The sequence below is a fragment of the Pinus tabuliformis genome, chromosome 7 (genome assembly GCF_031772625.1).
Source record: "Pinus tabuliformis cultivar Carrire ecotype Pingquan chromosome 7, CPIR1, whole genome shotgun sequence".
NCBI lineage: Eukaryota > Viridiplantae > Streptophyta > Pinopsida > Pinales > Pinaceae > Pinus > Pinus tabuliformis.
Window position 1 is genome coordinate 833330071 of NC_142293.1, and position 18293 is coordinate 833348363.

General features: G+C 38.3%; 1 protein-coding gene across 8 annotated transcripts in view; it reads right to left on the reverse strand.

Annotated features, from left to right (window-relative positions):
- Positions 1 to 2949: 2949 nt before the first annotated feature.
- LOC149250198 (Transducin/WD40 repeat-like superfamily protein) overlaps positions 2950 to 18293 on the reverse strand; it is a 188909-nt gene continuing 173565 nt past the window's right edge. For 7 of the 8 annotated variants that reach the window (XM_089458945.1, XM_089458941.1, XM_089458939.1 and 4 more), the window contains 5 exons: positions 16114 to 16221; positions 15947 to 16015; positions 5042 to 5088; positions 4109 to 4828; positions 2950 to 3741 (listed from right to left, as the gene is read on the reverse strand). In XM_089458945.1, the coding sequence (XP_089315071.1) occupies positions 3366 to 3741; positions 4109 to 4828; positions 5042 to 5088; positions 15947 to 16015; positions 16114 to 16221 (1320 nt within the window). In that variant the 3' untranslated portion in view covers positions 2950 to 3365. The remainder of the gene's footprint in view (positions 3742 to 4108; positions 4829 to 5041; positions 5089 to 15946; positions 16016 to 16113; positions 16222 to 18293) is intronic. The other variant, XM_089458943.1, reaches the window with a different exon arrangement.

The window sequence follows — 18293 nt, forward strand, 5'->3', positions numbered from 1 at the left end:
ACACTTCAACTTCTTCAAGTAAAAGCATCATCCTCTCCTTCCAGGGGCCAAAATTATCAGCCCCACTCAATCTGCCCTCTACCCTCGAACCAGTCACCATGACCCTCACAACCAACGCAAAAGAGCAAATCTGTTACTAGGCAATCTTTCTCCCTCTCAACCAACAAGTCCTTGGGTTTCTGACTGATATGGCAAAAGATAGCTTACTGGTTTCTTTTATCAGCTGATGAAAAACTCAGATCTGAAGTCCCTCAGGCTAGGCTCTGATACAATGTAGAAAATTTGTGTATGTTGTAGCCCTTCCCAGTTTCAAGTTTTTTCAGAAGTTTAATGCCCAAACCCCAACATAACATATGAGCAATATAACTATTAGTTTTGCATTCAACTTGAGACAGGAGACTACTCTACTATTTTTCACTTTTCAGCTGATATGAAAGAAAGTATACAAGCAAACACACTCAGAAAATAGACACTTGTTTTTGGTCTAATGACCCTGGAAAGACCCACAAGGGGAAAACCAGCTCTAAAGGAGGAATTTAATTGCTCTTGAGGAAATAAATACACAGCTGAGATAAAACAACTTATCTTCCTTTTAATGTTTGTTGATGTCACTGCCAAATTACATAGAAATTTGAGCTCCCACAGTCATAAGCTCAAACTGTATTTGCTTTGAATCCTGTGCATACAGTCTCCCAACAGTGTCTAGAAATTTGAGCCAAACCGGGCAGAAATATGCTCAGAATTTTGTCCCACAATCTTCTCTGAACAGCCTTGGGATTCACACTTTTTTTAGCCTTGAACAATGAGCTATCTGTCCACGAAATGTAGCAGAGACAGCCTCCCTCAAAACTCAGCCATGTGACTATATATATGTCAGAAACAAAGATGATTCGAACAGCCCTCTTCACAGCGAAAAAAAATGCAGAGTCTCACACTCAGCCACACCACAAGTCTGCACAGTCTTTCAGATTAAAACATGGCCAGAAATACCAAGAAACTCGGCCCAAAATGCTAGCCCGAAATTCTCGGGACTCGTGCCAGTCAATCAACAGTAAATTCGGATTCTTCTTTGGTGTTTGATTTCTTCTTCCTCAAACATGCAAACTCGTCCTCCTTCCTTTCACTCTACTCAAATCTCATGAGAATAATGAATGAATTTGTTTTCCCTTTTTGTCTTCTAAAATGAGGAAAACCCTAACCCTTGAAATCAAGGGCTGAGATTAAATCTCATCCCATGAGATCAATGGATAAGATCAAGTCCCCTACTTGACCCCCTCCCTCATGTGGTCCCCCTCAATTAATGAGCCTCCTAGTACTTTTCAATGTTTTGTACCGAGTGCATTTTTTCTCTCATAAAGTCACTTTCAAAACATAAAAAAACACTTTAATAATATAAAGTTTACCGTGTACTTTTCCCATAAAGTCACTTTATAACACTTTGCGATTTAAATAAATTAAAGTAAATAGTACATCACTCATAAACAGTAACATAGCTCCATGACATTGATTAAACTCAATGTTCCAAGACAAAAAGTCATTAATGTGTTTTCCTAGGCCAAAGGGAAATGCACTAGGAAACATCTCCTTGGTGCCTTTATTTTCAACATGCATGTCAGAGAGTTTCCAGATATCTATTGTGCAAGTGAGACATCTCTGCCAATTCCATGACCAGAATCCAGATAGCCAAAATCTGGGATTATAGCAACCAACCTGCACATTTCTCATCAGATGATGCAAGGCTTTAACTATAAAGATCCATAACACAGTACTTTCTTACTATTTTCAACATTCTATAACATTTTGAGAGACTAGTCACTAGCTAGTTGACCTAATTATTTGATAATGCTGCACATTATTTATTAAGTTTTATTGATCATGATCTAATTTACATTTCTGTTTATGCCTTTGGCATGGTTTACAGATCAGCTCCCTGTCACCCTGCAACGAGTGTCAGCATGTAATGCAGTCTACTCATATTCTATCGGTAGACTGGTAATACATCTTGCACATTGGAATCCACCAAGTGAGAGTATAAAGCACGTTGAACAACAAAACTCTCGTGTGGCCAAAAGTCACACGGTTAGTGCCATCTGACATTCATTGCCGTTCTTCATGTGGATGAAACTCAAATGGCACTGGCTTACTAATCTATGGAACCACTAACTCACATCTCTATCATCTCTTGTACTTACACTAAAAGTTAAATAAAGTTAAATAATTAGCAACTCATACGATAACATGCTAATTAGCCACTAGTACAATGTCGTTCATATTGATCACTGATACAACACTTTTCATATGGGACACTGATGTTTTTCATTATTTCACAATTCACATCAATACAGACGCAAAGCCAATGTAACTATACACTCATAAATTCCAAGGTCAGAACTAAGGTAATGGTCAATACATGTACCTTCATAATACATTATTTCTGCAATGAAGCTACCTCTTTGTTAATGATTGTTGGTAAATTAAAAATGCACAATTATATAATGAGAGACACATAAATGGAATATATCATCTATTAATGATGTCAGGTCTGCTGCTCACAGAAATTTGTCGTCTCTATGAAGCATCAGAATCTCGTCTGCCACTCAAAAATTATATCTTCATCTGCTGCTCATGAAATATTTCATTCAATATATTATGCCATCTGACTATTTCTCAAACGGCGACAACTTCATATCTCAAACTGAAGAAATATATACCATTTGTGCTGAAGCTGAAAAATATATGTTCACCACTTCGGGATGCACAGTGATTGCAATTCAATCTGACTGTATTTTGTAAGCTTCTGCATGGACTGATATGCTGCTGATTAATCCAAATGCAAGTAGCGATTATGGGTTGGACGTGTGCCAGTCTTTTCATTGTGTTGGAATAAAGCTATTTCTATCTCAGACAAAAAAAGAGAGATCTAAGAAAAGCCGCTTAACCAAACAACAGTTCAAAATTAGGAAGAAGACAGTTCACCATCATTAATAGTGACTCTGATTATCCATCACTGCAATCTTCAACTGTGAATTATTTTTGGTAACATCTTTGCAATCTGTGGCAAATCAAATTCAAAAACCTGGTTCCAAAAGCTCATAATTGTACAACTATATGCAAAGTTAGGATTGCATAAAATAGCACCAAGAATATTGAAATAAATCACATCATATTATTACAGAAAATATAATGTTCAAGATTATTTCAGCCAACTTTACGCCACTCCTTGATCCCAATTTCATTTGCTGACTTTTCACTTGTGTCCACTAACAAAATGGAGAACGTGGCTAAGAAAGCTGTGTTTCCTTACCATTATAGAGCTAAAAGAATTTACTTCAATCTTCAATGCCAACTATCAAAACCTGTCATATCTATACTGGCGAACTTGTAAGTAGAAATTCAGGCAGCAATCTTTGCATCAGTATGCCACAGAAAGGACATAAAGGTTTTGGACATCCACGTAGAAGAAAGTGCTCAGATAAATATTTAACATCTTGCAATGATGACAGATAGAAGAACATATCAGGGGCTTGTTTGAGAGCCCATCTCTCACAGCAAATGCAAAACCATAGAGAAATAGCAGGACAAACCTGCATGGAAACTGCACAACGCTGGAGTTTGTGATTTTGGCTGCCCGAATTACAACGCCCAGCTTGACAGTAGGCAAGTTCAGGAGATTTAAATTGCACGGGTGCATTGCAAAAGTTACAACGCTCTGAGGCAGCATATTCACTGATGCAGGCAACTCTGCCAGATGAGACACAATCATCAATTTTTTAGACAAGTACAACTTTTATAGATATAATGACACCTGTAACATAATTTCTATTAGATGAGGCCAGATTCTAGTAAGCATGGAGGAAAAGAATTAGTAATTTGTGATGTTACAAAAACATCAAAAGCGTCCATGATACAGTGATAACTGGGAATACTCAACAGAAGAGATTGAAGGTTAAAACTGATGGTCAAGGACACACAAAAGTACAGATATTTTGTGCCTCAGACTATCCTTGATACTACTTCAAAGAACCATGGCATCCAACACCACTCGATGAAAACAAAGAAAATAATAACTTGCTCCATAAAAGGAGTTCATATACACTTGAGACCTTACCTCTTTCGCCCAAGTTCCCGGATTTGTCCTGCAAGTTGCTTAAGAGGATCAGGTACTTTGGCACTATTCAAAGAAACCCATTTCTCCATTTGTGGAGCTCCTGCTGGCACCCAAGCTGTTTTTCCTAGATGACAAACTGGCTGCACATAAGAAACACGGCATGATATAGCTGACAGAGTAAAGTATACAAGCCTTTCTCTAAGCTCATGCTCACTGCTCTGCAATAACTTGGTCCAGCCCTTCAACTGCTCACGCCTATCAATGCTTTCTTTCTTGTCGACCTCAAATAGCCCAGAACTTAAAGACTCTATCTTGATGCCTGATAGCAGTAAACGCCTGCAGATAATGACTAGCAGATGAATGCGACGACAACTTGCCTTCGATAGTATCCTTGGTAAATGAATTAGACACCTTTCCAAAGCACACGCCTGACGACTCCCTGAGAACCAGCTAGAGAGCCATTTGGAGAGTATTGTTTCAAACAAATTTAATGTTAGAACCTTTATAGCCAACAATGCCATTAGAACATCCCAAAGAACTAGTGGGTTTGACACATCCTCAAAATGCTTCAGAGACCATAGCACATTTGACTCCCAACAAACAACTTCCTTCTCTGAAAAGCCACCATACATTTCAGACCTACACTCTGATAATTTTCCCAGAGATGATTTCAACTGCTGACCGCCTATCCAGAAGAACTGTGCAGCTGCCTTCTGGGACCTAAATGCAAGCCAAGCCCACAGCTGTGTCAAGAGAGAGATCATTACATTTATCTTATGGGTTAATAGTAGCACATTTATTCATCCACTATATCCTACAACCAATTGGAAAATGTAATCAGAAGCATTTAAATTAACATCTTAGAGGCTTCATTCAGCATTGTATCTTCTAAGACGACTATTAGCACCTATGAAGAACATGTATCATGCTCACCTTGATTGATACATGGGATCCACTAAATCAGTATCAATGCTCCGTATCTGAAATGTAAATGCAAGAGGATTATTTCAATAAGGAACATTGAATCAACAATTTCAACCTGTTCCAAGCAGCTCTATCCTGACATAAAAAAAAACTCCTAATTAACCCTAAAATCTAACGTGAAAGAAATACACTTATCAAAGTAGATTCTAAACCCATGGGGTTTAACTTTTTGTGAATGGACTTTCATTTCTAACTGCAATATAAAAGAAATGGGGCATGAAATAATAATAGAATGTTGAGCTCAGGCAATGCTTAAAAAAAATATTCATTAAACAGTACAGCAGTGCTGCAGACTTGAGGAAAATCACTTCAGATACAATAATTTTATTATGTCCAACGAATGACCACAAAAGTAGGTCAACGGGAGTAAAAGAGTACAACCAGTGTAATAGATATTGGGACTCTGGAGTGCATAAGCAGCTCCTATAGCTACGCTAACAGTGAGAGGAAAAGATCTAAGAACAGAGCCAAGAGACTAGCTGAAAGAAAGAAAGATACAGAAACGTAAGATGAATACACCAGCAAAATCTCATCAAGGCCATATCTAGAGATGCTGGAAATACAAGCCAAGGCCAAAAGAGTGGGGCTCTATCTTCTAGATAGTAACTAGGGCCAAAGTGTGGAATATTGGCGGCAGCTGTTAGTACAGGGGTTGGGGCATCTCGATTCTCGAATGAGCAGGTCCTCCTAACGAAGCCATGTTCCCTGTGGATTATCCTAGAATGGCTTGAGTGAGATAGTTCCACCTCCAACTCTTCATCCATCCAGTCCTAAAGGATGAGCTAACAAAGAGGGAGTTGTGATCGCAACCCTACATATTGCCCTTGATTATTCGCATTGGTCTTCATATTCATCCATCACCCTCATTTCTTTCCCATATAAAACCAAAATTCTGTTTCACTAGGGCCATATTTTGACATCACTTTGCATTCTTCTATTCAAGCCCTAGTGATCCTAATAGGGGAGCCCCCCTCAAGGCTGGAGGAGAACCTACCGAAAGATAGGCAAGCTACGCTGTTGAGGTGACAGTGGATGACCTAGCCAAGTGCCAATTGGATTGTGTGGCATGGTTTGGAGTTTTTATCATCTTAACGCACAACTCATAGATGTAACACTTTTGGCACCATTGCAGGGGATAAAGCTCAATCAACCTGGCATTCAATGACATTTGTCCATGTGTTTCTCAACATTTTTGAATGGCAACTCCACGGAGGAACAAAGCCATTGTTCCTTACAGTTTTTGAACATTTTGTTGGGTGTAGAGGTGAGCACATCCAACAATTATGAAGGTTTGAGAAGCAGGCTCATCTTGGCAACTCTATCACGGCATTTTGTGAGGTATGATCAGTATTTTGCATATTTTTCTCTTTCATGGCTAGCAAAACTCTATGCTCCAGTTGATTTCTCAGCATGTCGGGGTTTTCCCCATGTGCATCCTTACATAGATATAGAGGTCATCCTGAGATTCAATGGATACGGTGACGTAGTCCAACATTACTATGCATTTGATAAGTTCATCAACGACAATTCCCTATTCAACCAAGACGCCGAGATGAAATTTTTTGCCCTTGGTTTGGACAGACATGCAATGGACTGGTTTGACAGTCTCAGTAGAGGGGTATTCACATCTTTTGCACAACTTTTTATGGCAATTTTTATACACTGGAGTTGTGATGGTAATGATAACTGCTCCAGTTGATTTCTCAGCATGTCGGGGTTTTCCCCATGTGCATCCTTACATAAATATATATGTCATCCTGAGATTCAATGGATATGGTGATGTAGTCCAACATTACTATGCATTTGATGAGTTCATCAACAACAATTCCCTATTCAACCAAGACACCAAGATGAAATTTTTTGCCCTTGGTTTGGAGGGACATGCAAGGGACTGGTTTGACAGCCTCAGTAGAGGGGCATTCACATCTTTTGCACAACTTTTTATGGCATTTTTTATACACTGGAGTTGTGATGGTAATGAGAACTGCTTTCCCATTGTCCAATATATGAGAAGATTATGTTTATTTGAGAAGATCACTTTTGAAAAGCTAGCCAAGCAGAAGACAAGACTTGCAAATGATGATCAGATTCATGATGATGTGCAATTGAACAACAAAGAATCTACATTGCAGAATTTAAAGTTGATCTAGTCCAAACAATGGACAATATTGGAGATCTGAAAACGGATGGCAACAAAGAGGAGATTTCATATCTTCAAAATTTTCCAATCTGGGCAGTGTTACGCTAAAACTAGCAAGGGGTCCTAGAGGGGCACTTGCTAGACCAAGAGCAACAAAGAAGCTAAAACCCACTGTCAACACAGCTAAGCTTCCTACTCTTTACGGACTTTCACCGATGGGAAGACACCCAATATATAGAGAATCACTTATGAAGGATAGATCAACTAAGATGGATGTGAAGTGATCTCGATGACCCTTTCCTAGGAGAGACTCAAGACTGGGACATGCTTGCTTCTTAAGCAAGGTGCAAGGTTCTCTAGGATAGGGTAATTGGGATTTGAGGGCTTGGCTTAAGGAATGTGACTTGTATAGGAGCTTCCTAAACCCTAAAATCCTTGTGAAACTTGGTTTCCCAAGTGGTTTTTGAAGAGTTCACTTTGATATGATATGGGACCACACGGGACCAAGTGGACCCAAGTTAGGTCAAGAGAATAGGATTTAGCAACCAATGATATGCTTGAACTAATTAAGAAGGGGAAGGGATCAAGGAATGAATTTTCAGTGAAAGGCAATGAAAGGATCCCAATGAGGTTTCTAGCATAAGGGAAACCAAGGGCAAGAATTGGTCTTTGACCTAGGGCTTGCGATATCTCAAGATCCCACAGTCAGAATCTCATGAAATTTGGAGGGCTTCTTGAGGATACACCAATGCAGTTTTGGACCAAAAATCGAAGTATTTGGATGGCTAGATTGTGACATAATTCATGCTCTAGGTGACCTAGAGGATTAGACCTAGAGAATAGGAGACGGAAGAAAGGAGATAGGTTTAAGGCGATCACCTTTGGGTGGACCAGTGCCTACTCCTTTGGGGAGATTGGAGTCAGGTAGAATTATGACTATGTACCTTTGAATTTTCTAGGTCAAAGAGGCCTCAAAGACAACTTCGCTTGGCACTAGGGCAACAACAAAAGTAGCTTCAAAGACTTTATACTTCGTTTTGCAAGATAGATGGCTTATCAAGATGAATTTCAGTAATGAAACATCCCTAGGAACATTCATTCATTAAACATGGGACATACATGAAGCATTCACTATCCAGAAACAAAATTTCCACAACTTCACATAAGAGCTGCAACAAATAGGCCCTAGCATAGTGAAATCCCAACAACAATGCATGTGAAAAAATTAGAAAGAAAGAATATAGCATTAAAATGTACTTACATGTATAAGAATATATCCAACCATCCAAAAACTTGCCATCAAGAAGCTACAAGACATGAAAATTATCCAAACATCAAAATTCATTCCATGCACCAAAAATTTGCCCTCCAAGAAGGATAGCGAAAACCTCTAAAGAGATACAAGTTCCAAATCCAAGTGATGATGTTAAAATGAATCCTTGTCACTTCTATTTATACACTTCTAATGAGTTCGATTAAGCTACTTGGGCCTACATTAGCCCCTAGAATAAAATAATGTGCAAAACAACTAATCTTTTGGTGACAAGCCCACCAAACTAGCTCATAAACAAAAGAATAAGCCTCTCAAGACGTCGAATGATCAATAATGCATGTCCTTGGGCCTTCTAGGAAGCCTGATGAAATCCATAAGTGCCATAATGATGAATAGGACTCCCAAAAGTAGTGGACAAAGGTTGGCCCCTTGTTCTCCAAATAATAAACCTGTGGTGCTCCCAATGGGTGTGAGGGCACACAAGTAACCTCATGGGCCTCCAAGTAGGTTGAAGATGCCTGTAGACCATTTGTAAGGCCTCAAGTGATGGTGTAAGCAATACCACATTAGCATACAAGTCCTGGTTCATCTACCAAGTGTATGGTACAATTGTGGGGTCGGTTGGGCATGGTGAACCAGGTGCATCTTCTTCATCCAATAGGTGAATCTCGAGCAATCTCTGAACATCTTTGGGGATCCATGGAGTGTTGTCTACTGTTGTGGAGGTCCATTGTTAAAATTGGCAACTAGGGCCAAATTCCACCTTAGGACAGCTCATATGGTGGAGATGATTATTGCGTTGGATTCCTCTTTCTGAGAGGTCCAATTTTGATATAAATATCATCTCATTCTGACAAGCATAAATTGAATTTTGAATTTATTCTCTCTCATACACAAATTGTCAAGGTCAGGCTCAGACAAATGTAGGCTCATAAGTCCAATGGATGTGTCTCCTCACCCTCAACGAAGTGTATAAATAGGAGTGACCTCTCTTCTCATTTGGACGTCACTCATCTCATCACATATCTCTCTCTCCTCTCTTGATTGGTTCATACAGCTTGGAGGCAGCCTTCTCTACTTCGCACGTGTTAAAGGAGGATGCATTTCTGAGTTAGTTTGTTGGCCAAAAATTTCAAGAATCAGGATACCATTGACCAGCGTTGACTTCATTCTTGTGGGCAGAATTTCGATTTTTGGAGGCCGCATTTATTGGCACAGTTTTCGAGGTGATTGGAACAATTTGACCGATTTGACTTCAACATTGACTTCAGATTTGACTGCAGAATTTACAGCAGGGTTTTCTCTCTCCTTTGACTGGTTTGACCGATCTGTTTTGGGCTGACTTTGACTGTCTTGGAAGGCCGAATTTATTTGCTGTTGACCGAGCTTCTTGGAGGACGTTTTGGAACTGCTTTGACCACCGTTGACTTTCTGATTAGGGCTGCAGTTCACTGTTGTTGACTGCTGATTTGACAGGACTGTTTTGGACAAGTTAGTTTGATATTTGTACTCTCCCTCTCTGCTGAATTATTGAAGAATAATAAGAAGATTTGATCAAAGGGTTTCCCCACATTGGGATTTTTCCCTAGCATCCGCCACATCTTGTGTCCTCGTACAAGTTGTACAATTATGAATACCTCCGTTGTTAAGAGGGAGTGTTGGAAAATGTAATTAGTTTCGGTCTTCATAATTGTCAATGTACTCATGTCATTATGTACATCTTATGTAACAAGCAAAAGAAGAAAGAAAAATATTATTTTCAAGAATGGGTTTCATGCTCAAGCTGATTTGTCACTAGGTCAAGCATGTTCTTCATGCTTCTAAGGTTTGTCAAGTCAAAAAGAGTATTTTTCATAAGTCTTGAAGTCAAGTCCCATTTGGACTTTGAAAGAAAAGTGAAAAGAAAATTTTATTTTAAGTCAAAATAGCATTTTTGTCCCTACAAGCCCAAGTTGGCCCTACCTCGTGAAGTCGGCCCAGTTTGGGGTAATTCAACCTCTACAGATGGGGTATATAAGGGCAGTTCGACTTCATTTGAGGGACACAAGCAAGTTTGAACTCATGAAGAAGGAGCAAAATAAGCAGGAAGGGCAAGGAAAAACTCAAAGTCAAAGGAGGAAGAAAGTGAAGTATAAAGAGAAAGAAATCTGCCCTAGAAAAGCTCACACGTGCGAAATTTCAGAATTGCAGGAGGGCTGAAGTTGCAGGTTTGTTGCAGGGGGGCGAAAATCTGTTGCAGGGAGGCAAAATCTGAAGTGTGACCAGCATTCGAAATGGTTTTACTTTGTTGACTTAAGGAGACTTTGACTTCTTCGAAAGCCTTGGAAAGAGGATTGACCTAGGGCTTGTGCGTGGACTTGATCTTGACATTTGGGTCTTGGATTTCTCATTAGAATTGATTCTATAAGAAGAGAAGAAGTTCTTTCTGGATTTTTCCCTGGCTTGGAGCCTATATTTTGTGTCCATTACCTTTTATGATCTTCTTGGTTTATGTTCTTGATAATTGTTTGATGAAAAGAATGTAATAAAGAACAATAAGAAGCTAACTAAAGTTCACAAGCAATTATTAAGGATACAAGATTTGTTTAAACAATTGCCCTACTTGATTCTCCAACAGAAGGATGATAAACTTTGCAAAAGGGCCATGGTTGAAGAGATAGCAACCTTAAACAAAAATGAGGCTTGGAATCTAACAGAGTTGTTGGCTCGAAGAAATTCAATTGGCAACAAATGTGTTTAAGAAGTTGAGTACAAAAGGAAAATTAGAGAAATACAAAGCTTACTTAGTAGCAAAAGGTTATTCCTAGATACAGGGAATTGACTTTGGTGAGATTGTTTCTCCTATTGCCAAGTTGAATTGTATTAGATTTCTTTTATCTATTGTTGTTGCTTTTGATTTTAAAGTAGAATAGATGGACATGAAAAAAAATTCCTAAATGGAGATGTAGAAGAAGAAATCTACGTGAAGCAACAAGAAGGATTTGCAGTGAAGGGAAAGAAAAAGTTGGTATGCAGGTCGAAAAGGTCTTTATATGGGTTAAAGCAATCACCAAGGATGTTGTATCAAAAATTTTAGACTTATATATCAAGACTTGGCTTCACAAGGAGCAAAGTGGATCACTATTTGTCTTTCAAACTAGTCAATGATCAGCTTATTTATTTGGTCTTGTATGTGGATAATATATCGCTAATAGTGAATGACAAGGAAAACATCCAGGAAGTGAAAACTCAATTGTCATATAAATTTGACATGAAGGATCTTGGTGCTGCAAATTTCATTTTGGGCATGGAAATTAAAAGAGATCAAGCAAAACTGAAACTATAGTTAAATCAAAGGAAATATGTCAAGACAATATTGCAGAGGCTTAAATCAGTAAACGTCCACCTTCCTGTGGCTATAAAATTATCTGCAAAGTAGTGTCCCAATACATAGGAAAAGGATGAGGACATCATCTTTGTTCCACATGCTAGTGTAGTTGGAAGTTTAATGTATGCAATGGAACTAGACTAGGAATTACACATCTGGTGGGAGTATTGAGCAAGTATGTGTCAAAACCAAGGAAGGAGCATTGGATAGCAGTAAAGAGGGCTTTCAAGTATTTGTGTGACATTATTGATTATGAATTGTGCTACCAAGACTAGCATTGGACAGTGTTGGGCATACATGCCTTTGTTGATGCAGACTAGGCTAGAGATCTAGATGGAAAAAGATCTACATGTGGTATGTGTTTAACCTATTTAGAGGAGCAATTAGTTGGATGAACAAAACATAAGCTATAGTAACACTCTCAACTATCAAAGCTTAATACATGACAACCACTCAAGCAAGTAAGCAGTATGGTTACAGAGATTGTGTTTAGGTATTGAGTCGGTACAAGTTGTAAGGATAGATTTTGACATTCAAAGTGCAATATTTTTGGTAAAGAACCTAGGTTATCATTCTAAGACAAAGCACATAATCGTTCATTCTCATGTTGTGAGAGATTTGATTGAAGACAAGAAGGTGTTGCTCAAAAAGGTGGAAACTTTGAAGAATGTTGCAAACTCATTAACAAAATCTGTAAGCATTGAAATGTTTTCTTGGTGTAGAGAAACAATGGGCATTATTCCCTTGGATTGTTGATCATGTACTCCTGCGACCCCCTGTACAGAAAGGAAAAAATAAGCGGGAGAATATCGGGTATGTGTTATATTCTTTGCACCACTACCCCCACGTGTTGTATGTTGCATCAAGTGCAGCGAGATGCTCACAGGGGGGTCGCAAGGGTGTGCAAGCCCCCCCATGTAGTGGTTCGGGGGCAGCACTCCTGAAAATATATATTTTTGGACAGCTTTTTGCATCCATTTTTGGTGATATTCAGCACACAAATTTTGCTCTTAACCATTTTGTAGCACATGGTAGTTTGGACTGTTACCACTCAAACTCGCGGGGGATCCTAAAGGGGCACTTGCTAGGTCAAGAGCAACAATGAAGCTAAAGCCCCCTATCACCACAGTTGAAATCTTTCCTTCTTTAATGAAGCTAAATTTGCAGCATGTCATCACCCAATCTGCCATGTGTCACCCATGCATAGTTATTGCTAAAAATAGCAAGTCTCCACATGTCCATGAAATTATACTCATTGGACTCGATTTTTGGGGAGTCCAAATATGAAATCGGAATTGACATGCAAGCCCCTATTAAAAACAATAATTTCTTGCATGTCACCCAAAAATAGCCCTTGCGCACACAAGGATCTCAAAGATATTGTCATCTTTGACATGCAAGTCTCTGAACTAGAGCTGCCAAAACAAGTGCCATCCATGTGATCAAAAAAAAACTCAATGAAATCCTGAGCTTGTGAGAAATCCAAATATATAATCAATACTGCAATGCGAACCTCCAAACCCTATCTCCTACAATGTAGGAAAACTATTAAAGAAAGCAACCTTCTCCAAAGCTGATGAAAACCTATATACTCTCTCTAATATACCAACTCTGAACCAAGACCAGAGCACTAAACAATCCTACATTCGAACTCTACGTGAATCAACCTTTGACTTAAGAAAACTATCTATAGAAGCCCTTAACCCTCTAGTTTGCTAAGAAGTAAATCAAGGTGTTAACACAACCTTCAGGTGAAGAGGAGAGACAGGAACCCCTTCTACTTCTATTGGGAGACATCAATGGTTCACTCAGACATTGAGGCATACAAAGGTGTTTGGATTGAAATATCTTGGAGATTGTGAAGTGCCAAGCAGTACAACGGATGGAAAGAGCTCATCATCGTGTTACTTTAGATTGGGATCAAAGATGGTATCCTGATTCAGTGCAAACTTCTGTGGCACTTAGCTCAACAGAAAGTAGAGAACGCTTTGTACGAGATAGGATTCAAATGAGAGCACCGAAGTTCCAGTATATTCCCACAAATCAGCAGGTAGTTGATATTTTGACCAAACCCTTGGCAAAAGCGAAGTTTGAGGCTTTGAAAGACAAACTGGAATTGGTGCATAATTCCTTCCTTTTTAAGAGGGAGCGTTAAGAATTATAGTTCCAACAAGAGCCTTCATACATGTTCAGTGTGAACATGTGAAAAGTAGTTCGAAATATTTTCAAGTAACTCTAAATTTGGAAAAAGTATTCTATTTTGCAATTCACTTTACTAAAAAAAAGTGAAAGTCTTCTATTTAGTAGTTGAGTCTAAAATTGTATCTCATGCATGACTTAGACTAAGAGAAATCTTAAAAATAGATTCTCCACTAAAAGTATAAAGACAGGGAAAGGTAGAGGCTTGCACACACACACCCACACACACACGAGCAGTTGAGCAGGTTGGGTGACAGAGAGAGGGAGAGAGCACAGACAGCTAGAAAAGAGGTGTTTCCAGGGATCACATAGCCCCATACAAACATATAGACAGATTCGTACATTTGTATGGGCAGAGCCACATGGATCCATACATTCATACAGACATGTCCATACAGGCAGTACAGGCTGTTCTGCAGGTTGTACAGCAGTTTCTGTTGTTTATGGTTTTTTTTTGGCAGGCTGTACAAGTTCGTTTGAGGGTTTTCTTTTATCTGTTTTTGGGAAGCATGTAGAGGTCTCCCTGTAAAAAAGAATTAAGAATGAGAAGTGGATTTGTGCTTACTTGTTTCTGTGAGAAACTAATTTTTATGCTTCCATTGATTAATTTCTAGCTATTGTTTCATTGATGCTATGGTCTGAAAATTCATTTCAGCATTAATTGATTGATTGAGATCATAAGGACATTAATTACCTCCGGCTTTAAATTCTTACACAAAATCCCAATGAGAAAATAATGAAGCTGTGAAAATTCACAAGCTTAGATATAAAATAACTACCAAGCTTGCCTAATATCTTATTATCACCACCTCAAACTCTTTCTAGGCAGCACGAGACAAAAAAAAAAATGACAGGCTTCTTCAAACACAACACAAGTTTGCCTAATAGCTTATTATCCCCACCTGAAATGCTTTCCAGGCAGTAAAAGAAGTAGTTTGACAGGCTTATTCAAACACAAAGTTACATGTATGTACGCAATAGAAATTCTTGCAAAAGGGGAGATTTGTTGATGGATGGCTAGATGGCATAAATAAATCTAATGACATTTGTTTGTCAAGTTGTTGAGACTGCAATGAAAGTTAATTTATTTACTCTTTCTATGTTCTCTTTCTTCTTTTTCCTTTGTTCAGAGAGGATGAAGCATAGGGATACATCCTAGATATATGTGAAATGCATCCCATACTGATCCTGTACAGATCCATTTGTATACCTTCGAGCTACAGATCCAAGAAGGATTCAAGATATACAATACGTATCCAATTGTATCTAGAGAGGTGGGGTGAAGGATTCTAACATAGAATTATAATCTATCAGTGTTTGTGAAGCCTCCATTTTTTGGGCTTCATAGAGATTGAATCATTTGATTTCAATATTACACGGGATCAGGACATCATGTTGAAGTTCATTACTGGTTGCTCAATGATGTGAGCAACAGAGAATCAGGCATCATGGTTTTACATGAAATTGAAAAGCATTTGTCAAATGTGTGGTTGCACCCAGAGAAGGGCATCACATGAAGTTTTCCTTGTAAAAGAATTAAATTGAAAAAATGTCACATTTTAATGCATGCACAGAGAGTATTAACAGTAGGATTCTAGAACAAATCAAAAGTGACTTGAAGCAAAATGTATATGAATCTACTGAAAAATCGATCATTAAAGAAGAATAATATTTATGCCTGTCAATATTGATATGATGATGCACTTAACATTTATCATTATATACTTTCATTATAACAGGGAATAGGCATGGCTCTCAGAACACTCACTCACAGAAGGCAATAAGCATACGAGAATACAACAGCCGTGCATTGATACGTGAACTACAATACAATCAAGTAACCAAAAAATTATCGAAAGTATGAATGATACTTACAGCAGTAAGAACCAGATTTCCTGGTGATACGGCCAACCCAAAGCAACAATCGAATACATATGATGGAAGCTGCAGATGCAATCACAACAGAAAATATTTGTGTCCGTATTCTAATGTGTAAAAAATAAAAAAGTACAATATCCAGTATTTGTAATGATAGATCTCACATCCATGGCATTTTTTGGATTTTCTGAAGCAAGGCCGGGAGAACTGTCTGGAAAAGGTACTGGAAGCAGAGAACTCCCATGTATGATCCAACTGCGGACAGAATTGTCCTATATACAACATAATTCCAACTTAGAGCATACCACTAAGTGCTCATGCAGAAAATATACAACACAACAATAATAACTGCTGACTCCGCTAGAATAAAATTCTTGCATCTCGTAATTCCTAAGTGCCAAATGTCATGTATCTACAGAGTGTCTTTCTATGTAATCCTCTCAATGTTAGAGCAACAATTTGCTGATATAATATAGGTTAGCAATTAACAGCATATGCTTTCTTGAAGAGATATAAAAAGAGCTTGATATGAAGAAGGCAATATAGTCAATTTAGACTGGACATATCTGGCTATGCAAAATGCTTTGTGGATGCACAACAAATCCACATAAAACAAGTTATTCATTTACTGGATGGAACTTACTACAAATAGCATTTACATAACATAGGACCAATAATTGCTAAACAAGAATCCCAGTTTGGTCTCTTCTGCTAGCATAGGCATAATTCCTTCACCTTTTGAATGCACAATTATATTAATACCCATGCAATTATGCTCGACTCAGAAGAAATAGCATAGAGATACAGAAATGGAAGGCAACTACATAACAGAGAAAAAAGCTACAGTTCCAAGCATAGAGTTTGTCGCCCTGGTAAGAAAAGTTAATTAAATTTTATTTAAGTTAAATATTAATGTCCATTGTTGGACAAATTTGGCCAATGGGATTGTAAACACTAAAAAGTATAAAGATAAATTGTAAGTGAACCATTGCGAGTGCTAAGGCATCTCCAAGAAAGGGGAAAACAAAGGTACATAGGGAGAGCTGAAAACAGCTCTAGAATAATGTGAGAAGAGAACAAGGAAAACAAGGGTTAAAGAGATACAATCAAACAATATGTAGCCAAGAAGCACGAAATAACAAAGAACAATTTAGGGATGAAACTTGTGTTGTCCAATTATTGGGTACTCTAGAGTACATGTTACCTGACTAATCTGGCATTTGAGATTTCTTCTTAAGAACACACATGACTGGAGCCATTTTGAGGCTGGAAGTAAGAAGCAATGAGCCTAGAATTAGTAGTGCACAAAGATATTTCTCTAGGAGTATTCTATCAACGCCTCAAACTTCAGTATTCTTCAGAACATAAGTTTGTTGTTTATGTTTTGAGTGATACAGATACGCAGACTGGTTGAGATGTTTTCTCTTGTGATTTGGATGTCGATAAGGAGTCACTGTGATCTGATTTCCCCTTAACCTATGTGTGTCGATTTTTTGGTTTAATGGAGGTATTTGATTCCCTTCAAGTACAGAAGTCGCTTGGTTAAACATTGGATCTCCACTTGAAGTTTCTGTTGTTTGAACTGCAACATCAACATATGTTTTTACCTTAACTGGTTTATCCTCTTCTTGAGTTGTGATATTGACTGGATCGGCATTGCTTCCTTTATCTTCAACTTGGACTATTATGACTAGAGACTTTGATACTTCTTCTTGAGTAAGTTGTTCTAACTTGTCTTTTAGCGACTTTTTGTCACTTTTAAGCTTCTTTATTTGCGTAAGAAGGTTTTGATTATGATTCCTTAGACGTGAAAGTTCTTCGCCTTCTGGATTGTTGACTTTATTCTTAGTGTCCTCCTCTTCATCTTTTAAACTTTTGATTTGTTCTAATAAATTTCTATTAAGGTTCTTTAGATGTAAATTTTTCTCTTCTTGTTTGATAAGTGCTTCTTGAGTTCCTTCTTTGAAAATATTCTCCAATAGGGTTACCCATTTTTGGTGGGTAACAGAGCCCACATTGTATAGACAAGTGATTGGGTCATTGATGTATTTTTTCAACACCAAGCTACATATGTGTTTCGTTGTGAACACCTTGAGCCAATTTAAGATAAGAGCCAAGGAAGGTGCATTGAGTGGTAGTAAAGCATGTGCTCAAGCCTCAAGCACTTCAAAGGTACAATGGAGTATGGTCTGAGGTATCTTGGGGGTGACGGAGTGAAGTTGCAGGGATATACAAATTCAAATTGGGAAGGTAGTATGACAAATAGGAAAAGCAGCTCAAGGTGATACTTCAACTTAGGATGAGAAATGATATCTTAGTTCAACAGGAAGCAGACTTCGGCAGC